This window comes from Hyla sarda, chromosome 12, assembly GCF_029499605.1.
Source record: "Hyla sarda isolate aHylSar1 chromosome 12, aHylSar1.hap1, whole genome shotgun sequence".
In the NCBI taxonomy this organism is placed as follows: domain Eukaryota; kingdom Metazoa; phylum Chordata; class Amphibia; order Anura; family Hylidae; genus Hyla; species Hyla sarda.
Genome location: NC_079200.1, coordinates 36996536 through 37009318, shown reverse-complemented (window position 1 = coordinate 37009318; position 12783 = coordinate 36996536). Strand labels below are relative to the sequence as shown.

Genomic DNA, 12783 nt, shown 5'->3' with positions numbered 1-12783 from the left:
ACCTCCAGGTTTCTGGGACGTGATGTCACGCCACACCCCCTCCATTCATGTCTATGGGAGGGGGCGTGACTGTCGTCACGCCCCCTCCCATAGACATGAATGGAGGGGGCGTGACGTCACGTCCCCAGTCCCGGAAACCCAGAGGGTTTACAAAACTGGAGATTAAGCACCCGCATAGAAAGCGGGTGCTGCAGGGAGATCACGGGGGGTCTCAGCAGCGGGGCCCCCGCGATCAGACATCTTATCCCCTATCCTTTGGATAGGGGATAAAATGTTTTTGCCCGGAATACCCCTTTAAGGTGTTTTATTAGGTTTGACGTCTCTAGGCTGTGTTCATACGTTGAATTTTCACGGCATTTTTTTTTTTTTTACACATTTTTTCTGCATTATAGGCTTTGTGGTCACATGTTGTGGTTGATTACTGAATGCGTTTTTGCGAATGACAAAAATTGCTGTAAAAATGTCACATGGTATTGCAATTATGCAATTCGTTTGCACATTCTCATTATGGGGTACTGAGTGTAGAATGATGGGGGGGGGGTTATTTTTTATTTAGCGCAAGGCTGCAACATAACAAAATGTGAAGTAAAGAGTCTGAAGATTTTTCCGAATGCATTGTAAGTGGAAAACTTTGTTTTGGGTTTAGTTATCAGTCATGTATACCCCTGAAATTCTAAGTGAGAACATTGGCACTAATACTGGCAGGGTTTCTTTTGTCTCTTATTTAGGGGCATGATCCGGACTCTTCCACTGATATTGTACAGTGTATTGATGGTGGGGATTGCGGTCTCCAGACTCATTATCCTCGCACACTTCCCTCACCAGGTTGTTGCTGGGATTCTTACAGGTAAGTGTTATCATGGAGGCTGTTTTAGTAATTCTGCGCCTGAATCTCACCACTTTGTGCATGTTATGGCAGCCATTTACCGCAGTTTTGTGGCTATAAGGGTGTGTTCATAGTAATAGTCGGATAAGTGGAAAATGCCTCTTTAGGCGCTGCTTCTCCCGATGGATATGTGACAACAACCTTTAGGGGTCGCCCCCCAAGGGGTTAACCCTAAACTAGAAACCCCCCTTAAAACTAAATTTTATTAAGTCATTTAAAATATATGAGCTCCGGTATAGTGATCTAAAAGCACAGCTAGTAGTTGCTTGAATCGTATGTTAGCACCCTATAACTTCTTGGGTAATGATATTGTGCTTTTATAGCACTAATCTGCGGATGCCACTATATAGATAGAGAAGCACTGTAAGCTGCTAGTTAAAATATGAATAGCCCTCCGCTGCCCGACGTTTCGTTGGATGAACCAACTTTATCAAGGTACAGAGGCTAGATGGATACACTCGAGTCAGTCGATTAAAAGATGATTTTTATTTAGACCAATGATGCTTTTCGGGTATTTACCCTTCCTCAGATTGGGACACCAATCTGAGGAAGGGTAAATACCCGAAACACGTCATTGGTCTAAATAAAAATCCTCTTTTAATCGACTATCTGACTCGAGTGTATCCATCGGGAGAAGCAGCGCCTAAAGAGGGTTTTTTCCACTTATCCGACTGTATGCATTGTGGATAGCCCTGCACCGGCTTCCACTTCCCTACTGATACCCCCCCGGATACCTCCATTCATCTGTACCCCTTTTATCGGGATGAGCACAATATTTACCACCTTTCCTAATCTAATTGATACCTTGAGATAATGCATTAGGCGTCTGTGTGGTTTTTCTTTTTGTCTTTTGTCCTTACTGTTCATACTAATGTCAGAGGTTTCATAGGGCGCGTACTTCAGCATGCAGTGCTAATCTTCTGCCAAGACTACAGACAACACAACAAAACCCCAGTAAACCAATTGTAAGTCAATAGAGTCAATAAAGGGGTACTCCGCCCACAGACATCCTTATCCCTTATCCAAAGGATGGGGATAGGATGAAACACGGGGTTCCCTCTCTCATCATGCCCCCTCCCATAGACATGAATGAAGGGGAGTGGCGTGACTTCATGTCTCCGGCCGCAGAAACCCAGCGTTCTAAACATACTGTTTGCTGCACGGAGATCGCGGGGGGTTCCAGCAGCGGGACCCTCGCGATCAGGCATCTTATCCCCTATCCTGTGAATAGGAGATAAGATGTATGTTGGCAGAGTACCCCTTTAAACAATGGTGTCCATTGTTTGATGGATCCAGCGCTGTCATGGTTTCTTTTATAACCTTGATGCTAATGTGAACACTGAGGGGGAGATTTATTAAAACCTGTCCAGAGGAAAAGTTGCTGAGTTGCCCATAGCAACCAATCAGATTGCTGCTTTCATTATTCAGAGGACTTTTCAAAAATGAAAGCAGCGATCTGATTGGTTGCTATGGGCAACTCAGCAAGTTTTCCTCTGGACAGGTTTTGATAAATCTCCCCTAAGTTTCTGACATAGTCACCCAGCCTTCATAAAAATGCATAGTCCGTGCTGGCTCCTCCTATTATACTGTAATCCAATGATAAGATAAAGGTAATTAGACTCCATTTATCTGTCCTCTAGGGGTCCTCTTAGGATTCGTCCTGCAGCGTTACTCTCCCCATGACCGCAGTTTTGGCTTTTTCGTACTGTCTTCATTGGGTCTTCTTTTTGGGGCTCTTATTATATACTGGGGAATAAGTGCATTCGGAGTGGATCTGTCATGGTGAGTATAACCTTTACTTATAGTATAAACACAGCATATGGACACAGCGATTATGATCATCTACCATGACTGACAGTATCCATTCTATATTATTATGAATTATTATTATTTTTTTATTCCCTGGTGCTAGGTCGATCCATCTGGCCAATAAATGGTGTACAAAGAAAGAGTGGATACACCCTGAATCCAGACCGTTCTCATCGGTGACCAGGAGCGCAGGAAATGCTCTAGGACTGGGATTTGCCCTGCACTGCCCACTCTTCCGTAGACTGTACACAGACACTCCAAGCTGGCGCCAAAGAGGCCTTAGTCTGCTGCTATCTTTTCTCTTCCTGAAGATTCAGCAAGCGCTGCCACTCCCAATATCCCCTGCCCTGCTCTACTACCTGCTGAACTTTTTGCGCTATTGCCTCTGTCCCCTCACTGTCATTATTCTGTCCCCCTATATTGTGAGGGGATTGGACTCAGTAACTGTGCAGAAAAGAGACTGAGGTAACCCCGGCTGTCTGTGCTCGGGAAATGATCTGTATGTTACATTGTGCTAGAAACCTGTACTTGAATTTGTTCCTTTCTTTTTTTTTTTAAAGGGGTAGTCCACTGACCAAACTATGTGTGCTCGATGCAGGGGTCGGCCACGCCCCCTTGTGATGTCACGCCAGGCCCCCTCATTGCAAGTCTATGGGAGGGGCGTGGCAGCCATCATGCCCCTCCCGTAGACTAGCATTGAGGGGGCAGGGCTTGATGTCACGAGGGGCGGGGCTGTGATGTCATGATCCTCTGGCCCCTGCATCGCCAGTCATCAGGCACAGAGCGGCCCCTGCCCTGCCCTGTCTGTGGGAAGGAGGTTCTCACCCATGATTCGACAGTACATGGCCCCATCCATCAACCCTTTCATGCAGTGAATTTGTCCCATTTCCTTAGCAAAAAACACCCCAAAAGCATAACATTTCCACCTCCATGTGTGACAGTGGGGATGGTGTTTTTTGGGGGTCGTAGGCAGCATTTCTCCTCCTCCAAACATGGGTGAGTTGAATTGATGCCAAATAGCTAAAATTTGGTCTCACCTGACCACAACACTTGCACCCAGTTCTTCTCTAAATCATTCAGATGTTCATTGGCAAACTTTAGATTGATAGTTATTTTGTGTTTCTTAAATTTTCAAGCAATCGCACCAATTGTTGTTAACTTCTCAACAACTGCTTGGCGATGGTCTTGTAGCCTATTCCAGCCATGTGTAGGTCTACAATCTTGTCCCTGACATCCTTGGACAGCAAGGTGGTCTTGGTGGAGAGTTTGGAATCTGATTGCTTCTGTGGACAGGTGTCTTTTATAAAGGTAACAAGCTGAGCTTAGGAGCACTCCCGCCTAATCTCAGCTTGTTACCTGTATAAAAGAAATGTGGGAGACAAAAATCTTGCTGATAGGGGATCAAATTGATATCAATTTATAACTAAAAAATTATTATTCTTGATTTTTTAAAATTTTATTTCTAAATGTCTGTACTGGGCCCCAACTCTGCCCCTGCTGAGCTGCTGTGTGTGACGTATCTTGCACAACAAGTCAGCTTGTATAATCACGCCCCCTCCATTCATCTCTATGAGAGAGAGAGACAAAGGAACGCGGTGTCTCCGCCTCCCCCATAGAGATGAATGGAGGGTGTGTGTTTGTACCAGCTGACCTGCTGGGTATGAAACATGCTCTAGCAGCACAGAGCCAGGGCCATGTACAGGAGATCGGGGGGGGGGGACCCCCAGCGATCAGACATTTATCCCCTATCCGCAGGATAGGAGATAAATTGCTTTGTGCTGGACTTCTTCTTTAAATAAATGACGATTAAAATTATAGACTGATAATTTCTTTTAGAGATGAGTGAATTTACAGTAAATTCGATTCGTCATGAACTTCTCGGCTCGGCAGTTGATGACTTTTCCTGCATAAATTAGTTCAGCTTTCAGGAGTTCCGGTGGCTGGAAAAGGTGGATACAGTCCTAGGAAAGAGTCTCCTAGGACTGTATCCACCTTTTCCAGCCCATGGGAGCACCTGAAAGCTGAACTAATTTATGCAGGAAAAGTCATCAACTGCCGAGCCGAGAAGTTCATGACGAATCGAATTTACTGTAAGTTCGCTCATCTCTAATTTCTTTGTCAATGGGCAAACAAACAAAATCACCAGGGAATCAAATATTTTTTTCTTTTTACTGTATATGTAAGCAAAATAGCGACCAGATGCTGTATGAATATGGGCACATGTTTGCACCATTTCAAACTCCTAAACACCTGACAATGATAAAGTGTAAAAAAAAAAGTCAAAACTCCCCAAAAATTATAGCAAGCCTTACACCACTCAAAACCTACCAAAAAACTAAGCATAACCCCTATATGAAACCTTATAGCACTCACCGGGTCTAGGAAGCGGAGATAATAAGATATTCATAGACTCTAAATGAGGAGATAGAATGGTTTACAGGTAATTTTCTTTTCTAAAGTAGCGGCTCCGTTGTTCATCCAGTGGACAGACCCTGCAAATAACGTCATCTATCTTCCAGGTTCCTATTAGTAAGGGGTTGGGGGAGTGGGATTTTAGTGACAGTCAGTTCGAGTCATCAAACCAGTCATCAGGCTGGGACTTGTAATGCAGATGCAAAAATGTGTCCATATTAGTTTAGTGTGAACCCTGCCTTAGTATCCAAAATGCAGCAGTTGAGGAACCTAAGGGTACAGACACAGGAACATTTTTGCTTTCCATTTTACTGTCCATCCATGCGGGCAAACAGAGTTCCTATGGGTCCGTATTGCAGATCCATAAACACCCATATGGCACCATATATTGCCTCCTAGAAACAATTGTTTTAGTAAAATGCCTCAGTAATATAGCATGCCTTAAAGGGGTACTCCCGTGGAAAACTTTTTTTTTTTTTTTTTTTTAAATCAACTGGTGCCAGAAAGTTAAACAGATTTGTAAATCAGACAATAAAATATAAAAAATGGGGCTCAAGGTCATGGATATATGGAGTAATGGTTATTAGAATAAATGGTATAAAATGTATCAAATATTAGGTGATGCCTGGCTACCCACAGGGCCCTTGCAGGTGTACAGGAATCATATATAAAATGTTAGACAATCATAATATAAAAAGTATCATAAAAAACATAAATGCATATATTAAGAAAAACCTCTGGGATCACTCCAATAAATAATAGAAATAAATATTGTCGGTGTGGATCAACACCAAAAATTCTCATAAAGTTCACAAAAGTTCATCCAAGTATATGGTGAGAATCGATGGACAAAAAACTCCAAATCAGCCTCTAGCAATGAAACTAGTATAGCAGAAGATTCAGTCTCTCGTATGTATCTGGAGCAAGAGATAGCAATACCGATCAATTATTCTCAGCAGCTTTATGTAACAAGTTCTCCAAAGTAACAAATCAGATCAAGCTACTTTGTATCAGTTAGAATGGAATGTTCTGTAATAATGCACGGCTCTGTACAGATAACAATTCACGGCTCTGCGGTATATGAATGGGTAAGGTATGCTCACCGGTCCGGGCGTCTGCTGCACGGGTGCCATGATGGACTCTCCGGTTAATGCAGTGATGTCTCCGGTACGTGTATATGATCCCCGCGTGGCTCCTCCTGGCAGTCTCCGTGCCGGCTCTCTTAGCAGGAGAGCTCACCGTTCGGAGACTCGGCCGTCTCCCGGTACGAGTGGTGAATATTGTACTGGGCCTGGAATCGGGGGACTGCAGCGCTGCGGCTGCACCGCTTGGATGGTGGTTCCGGTGCTCTCCTCGTGTCTCTCCAGCGCGCGCTGGGAGCAATTAAGATTGACAGGTGGCAGTCACTGTAAAACTTAGATATTGGAGACAGGAGTACAGATAGTAGTGATCCCAAGAGTATGATAATGTGGGCTGATTTGTAAATCACTTTTTTTTTTTTTTTTTTTTAAATCAACTGGTGCCAGAAAGTTAAACAGATTTGTAAATCACTTCTATTAAAAAATCTTAATCCTTCAAGTACTTTTTAGGGGCTGTATACTAAAGAGAAATCCAAAAAAGAAATGCATTTCCTGTGATGTCCTGACCCCAGTGCTCTCTGCTGACCTCTGCTGTCCATTTTAGGAACTATCCAGAGCAGGAGAAAATCCCCATAGCAAACATATGCTTCTCTGGACAGTTCCTAAAATGGACAGCAGAGGTCATGTGGATTTCTCTTTAGTATACAGCCCCTAAAAAGTACTGGAAGGATTGTTTATTTAATAGAAGTGATTTACAAATCTGTTTAACTTTCTCAACAAAATCACACAAAAATTATCAATGGAAGTCAAATTTATCAACCCATGGAGGATCTCCTGTGTATGGTTAACTGGGAGTGTGCATGTTGTTGCTCCACTTCCCTAGGAGACAAGATACCTCTGTTCTCAAAATCAATGGGGTCCCGTCAGATGGGACCAAACCAATCGGCAAGTTATAACCTATTCTGTGGCTACATGATAAGTTTTAACCCTGGAATAAATCCTTTAAATGGGCAATGGCATTTGCAAAAAATCTTTATATAAGGTGGATAATAACATTATTTGTATATTTGTAATATACACTGCTCAAAAAAATAAAGGGAACACTAAGATAACACATCCTAGATCTGAATGAATGAACTAATCGTATGAAATACTTTCGTCTTTACATAGATGAATGTGCTGACAACAAAATCACACAAAAATTACCAATGGAAATCAAATTTATCAACCCATGGAGGTCTGGATATGGAGTCACACTCAAAATCAAAGTGGAAAACCACACGTTGGGCCCTCATACCACCCTCATGGAGCCTGTGTCTGACCGTTTGAGTGGACACATGCACATTTGTGGCCTGCTGGAGGTCATTTTGCAGGGCTCTGGCAGTGCTCCTCCTGCTCCTCCTTGCACAAAGGTGGAGGTAGCGTTTCTGCTGCTGGGTTGTTGCCCTCCTACGGCCTCTTCCACGTCTCCTGATGTACTGGCCTGTCTCCTGGTAGCGCCTCCATGCTCTGGACACTACACTGACAGACACAGCAAACCTTCTTGCCACAGCTCGTATTGATGTGCCATCCTGGATGAGCTGCACTACCTGAGCCACTTGTGTGGGTTGTAGACTCCGTCTCATGCTACCACTAGAGTGAAAGCACCGCCAGCATTCAAAAGCTACCAAAACATTGGCCAGGTAGCATGGGAACTGAGAAGTGGTCAGTGGTCATCACCTGCAGAACCACTCCTTTATTGGGGGTGTCTTGCTTATTGCTCATCATTTCCACCTGTTGTCTGTTCCATGTGAAATTGATTGTCAATCAGTGTTGCTTCCTGAGTGGACAGTGTGATTTCACACAAGTGTGATTGACTTGGAATTACATTGTGTTGGTTAAAGGAGTAGGAGCAAAATAAAAGAAAACACACTTTCTCTTACCTGCCAACGAGCCCCCGGAACTCCGGTACAGGTGTTGGGTCCCTGGGCTGTATTCTTCTTACTTCCGGTTAGCCCGGCACGTCACACAGAGCTTCAGCCTATCACCAGCCGAGGCGGGACATCGCTGCGGCCGGTGATGGGCTGAAGCTCCGTGTGACGTGCCGGGCTAACCGGAAGTAAGAAGAATACAGCCCGGGGACCGAACACCTGTACCGGAGTGTACCGGAGCTCCGGGGGCTCGTTGGCAGGTAAGAGAAAGTGTGTTTTCTTTTATTTTGCAGCCCGGACGGGATAGAAGGAAAAAAGTGTGCGCCGGAGTACTCCTTTAAGTGTCCCCTTTATTTTTTTGAGCAGTGTACATTGGTGGATATTTTTGGGTGAAAAAATGCTTCATACTTCTTACAGCTAGGGGTTTCTCCACTGTCCAGAGCACATTCTTGTCCCTGAAGCTATTGCCTGCGTGTCTCTTTACTGAGACAAAATACAAGAAGTGTGAGGAGGACAAGCAAGACTCTGTGCAGGGTCCTGGCTTGTCAATCAGCTTGCTGTGTGAGTCGGGATGTGTCACAGAGCAGCCAATTGTCAGCTACAAAGAGTGAGGATGAAGGTTCCCACATGAGATAAGACAACAAGCAAGGACCGGTCCCCTCCTCCTTGGTGAACTGAATGCTGTGTGAGCAACATAAACAAGGGAATTAGGAGCCATAAAAAAAGATAAAAGCCAGGACTTAAGCACACCGACAGGATCAGCACCAGCTAAAGAGTAAGCCTGGGGCAGACAGGTACATTTTAAAGGAGTATTTTGGTTTAAGCAAATAAAAGTTATGTGTATAATGTAAATTTTCCAATAGACTTTTTGTATCAATTCTTCAAGATCTCTGCTTGCAGTCATTCACTAGGTTACATCACTGTGTACAGAATCTGTCATAGCTATGGGTCTAGACTCTGTGATGATCATAGAGGTTCACAGCTCCTTGTACCAGTGTGATCACAAGACCAGGGTGTTTGCCTTAAAACATACCTGTCAGATCCCAAAAAAAAAAAAAAAAAAAATGTTATTTTACTCTACCTAATCCTGATCATGTACATGTAATTATAATATATCTTTCACCGATATTTCACAAAAAAAAATAGCATATTTGAGCTGCCCACTGCCTTTTTCATCTTCCCAGAGGGAGGGGGCGTGTCCCTCTCTTGCCTGCACTGTGATGACTCTTCCCCTCCTTCACTCTGCTGACTCACTGCTCTAGGAGCAAGCCTGGATGTAACCCTTTCCTCTCTGGATTTATGATGCACACACACACACACACGATTATTGGAGATTGCCTGTACTCTACCACCAAAGACAATAGGTAAGTGTGTAACTTTGATCTTCCTAAATGAGTGCAAAGGTTTAGTGCTAAAAGTACAGTGTTTTTTTATGCATGCATTTTCTATCAGTTCTTTTCGTTCCTATGTCATTCCTGTATGTCATCCTTATGCAGTCCTGTAATGTTGTAGTTTTGAAATAGTTGGATGTACAGTGTTTGGATAACTTTTTTTTACAGCAGTGTTGCTTTAAGCTGTGTACCTCCAGCTTTTACAAAACTACAACTCCCAGCATGCCCAGACATTTTTTGATTGTCCGGACATGCTTGGAGCTGTAGTTTTGCAACAGCTGAAGGCACATATTTGGTAAAACTCTGTGTTACAGCAGTATTGCTGCAGGCTGTGTTCCTCCTTCAGCCTTGTCAATCAGCCATTGTGTCCATGACCCTTGGACAAGCGGATGCTGCTGCAGGACTCACCAGTGTCCCAGGAGGTATGGTGACCCCTAGTGGTGGGATTTTCAAAGGCAGTTTTCTTTAATAAAATGTGAAAAAAAATTTAAAGGCAGTATATTAGAAAAACTATTGTTTTGCCAGGATGTACAATATATACCGTATTTTTCGCCGTATAAGACGCACTTTTTCTTCACCAAAACTGGGGGGGGGGGGGGGGAAAGTTGGTGCGTCTTATACGGCGAATACACACCTATCGCGGCGGTCCCTGCGGCCATCAACGGCCGGGACCCGCGGCTAATACAGGACATCACCGATCGCGGTGATGCCCTGTATTAACCCTTCAGACGCAGCAATCAAAGCTGACTGCCGCGTCTGAAGGGAAAGTGACACTAACCTGGCTGCACCGGGAGGGACCTTACCTGCCTCCTCGGTGTCTGCTCTGTGCCGGGATCCCCTGCATGGTCGGCGCTCTCCTTCGTCGTCGTCGCGCACGCCGCCCCGTCATCTAATAGGAGCGGGGTGCGTAGCTATGTGATGGCGTCGACTGAGAGCAAGAATACCGGGCAGCAGAGACGTTCCAGAGCGACGGGGACACCCTGGGGACGCGTCGACAGCGATGGAGGGAGACATCCAGGGCAGCGGTGACTGGTCCGGAGCGACGGGGACACCCCTGGGACGTGGCGACAGCGATGGAGGGCGACATCCAGGGCAACGGTGACGGGTCCAGAGCGACGGGGACACGTGAGTATTACCTCCAATACCAGTGGTCTTCAACCTGCGGACCTCCAGATGTTGCAAAACTACAACTCCTGGCATGCCCGGACAGCCAACGGCTGTCCTAGCATGCTGGGAGTTGTAGTTTTGCAACATCTGGAGATCCGCTGGTTGAAGATCACTTTGACCTATACTTTACATTGTATTCTAGATTTTCCTCATTTAAAATTGGGTGCGTCTTATATGCCGGAGCGTCCTATAGGGTGAAAAATACGGTAAAAAGTTTTTATATCTGACAGTGACCATTTAAATGACTGCAAACAGAGATTTTGCTAAAAAACAAACAAAAAAAAACACAACTTTCCATTAAACCCATTATACACCTATGTAGCATTAATCAAATAAGTATCAGCCACAGTGTTTCCTGCAAGTCTGAGCACATTTTTATTTATACAAGGACAAACAGGACATATTACAAAATACTCAGATGAAAATTCATACCCACAGCATGTGAGGGAGACAAAGAGACACACAAAAAAAAGGGAGTTTACGGTGGACCAGCCTTTAAGGGGGTCCACCCAGAGCCCCCGACTCTGCACATAATACTGCCGAACAACATGTGAGGTTTTCTTTATTAATTTAGAAAAAATATATATATTTATTTACACAACAAATTACAAGACAGTTGCACAAGTCCACTGCGTGTGATGGTTAGAGGAGTCGAAGCCTTAAGACATCATTTTGTAAAGGTATATCCACCCGCACCTGATTCTAGACCCCCCCCCCCCCCCCCCCCTCATTCCGAAAACTTCTGGCCTCGGTAAGAACAAGTACACTGTAAACAAAGGTCCATGGCAACATCTCTTATTTAATATGTTGAGAATCCATTTGCGGTGCCGATATTGCACTTGGGATCGAAATCCTGGGCCGCCAGTATAAAGTATGGCGCGAGCATTGCACGCAGTAACCAATCAAATCTGAGCGGAAGCATGGAAATTAGCCTAAAACTCCTCCGCGGTCATATCTCACTGCAGCTCTCTATTGATTACTATATAGTGTCTCCCAACCAGGATGCCTCCAGCTGTTGCACAACTATAACTCCCAGCATGTCCGGACAGCCTTCGGCTGTCCGGACATGCTGGGAGTTATAGTTGTGCAACAGCTGGAGGCATCCTGGTTGGGAAATACACTGATGTATGTCACCTAAAGTCCTAATAAAAGGTAAGTTGGTGGATGCTACTGTACTACCGAACCCACCCCTTCCATACAAGTGCATGTCCCTCTTTAGGGACCATCCAAGAATGATCTTGTGATTGGGCCCCACTACTCATACAGATCTAGCGACTGGGCCTCACTACTCTTCACACGTCGGAATGTCCGCACAGAGAATCTGCGTGCGGACATTCCGGACATAATATGCCGGCGCTAGGACCGCACAGGAATGCTCCTGCTCCTCACAAATGGCCATGTATTCCGTGCAGACTCTGCACTAAGAATGAATGTGTTTATTCTTTGATCGGACACGGAAAAAAGGAATTTCCGTGCTGGAAACATCTGGCATGGAAATTCCGCAGTGTGCATAGTGCAGCAGTGTTCAGTTGAATTCGCAGGGGACTCTGCTGCAGAGGAATCTCCGTGCCGGTAATGCAGAATCGAGTACGGAAATTCTGCCGTGTGAACATGGCCTTACAGAACAAGACAGAGTCCTGTGATACCATAGAGTAGTTCCTCTATTTACATACAATGTACCTCACTTGGTGTTCTGTAGGTAGAATATCACCCACTAGCATACAGTTCTTAAGGTATCACTTGGACACAGTGTTACTAAATTTTCCTTAGAATTGGAGTTTGTAGTGCTCGACTAAACCTACTTCACCTAGAAACACCATTTAAAGGACATCTGCAGCAAAAGACGATTTATCCCCTATCCAGCGGTCGGACCCCCCACGATTTCCCAAACCGGGCACCTGCCTTGCCGCTCTATGTGACCGGGTAAAGCGCGTAGCATCGATCTCTCTGGGGTCGACGGTACGCCCCCTTCTCCATACAGTTTTATGGGAGAGGCAGGGAAGGAACGAACGCTTCCTCCCCATCTCTCCCATAGAGATACATGGAAGAGGCGTGTCAGCCATGACGTCACGCTGCGGCGGGCACGCCTCCTACATGGGAGAGCTGCGGCAGAGCCCCCTGCAGGAGAT

General features: G+C 45.0%; 1 protein-coding gene across 8 annotated transcripts in view; it reads left to right on the top strand.

The window, feature by feature from the left end:
- G6PC3 (glucose-6-phosphatase catalytic subunit 3) overlaps positions 1-4582 on the top strand; it is a 36621-nt gene extending 32039 nt beyond the window's left edge. For all 8 annotated transcript variants that reach the window (XM_056548100.1, XM_056548097.1, XM_056548095.1 and 5 more), the window contains 3 exons: positions 729-847; positions 2527-2668; positions 2799-4582. In XM_056548100.1, the coding sequence (XP_056404075.1) occupies positions 729-847; positions 2527-2668; positions 2799-3159 (622 nt within the window). In that variant the 3' untranslated portion in view covers positions 3160-4582. The remainder of the gene's footprint in view (positions 1-728; positions 848-2526; positions 2669-2798) is intronic.
- The last annotated feature ends 8201 nt before the right edge of the window (positions 4583-12783 follow it).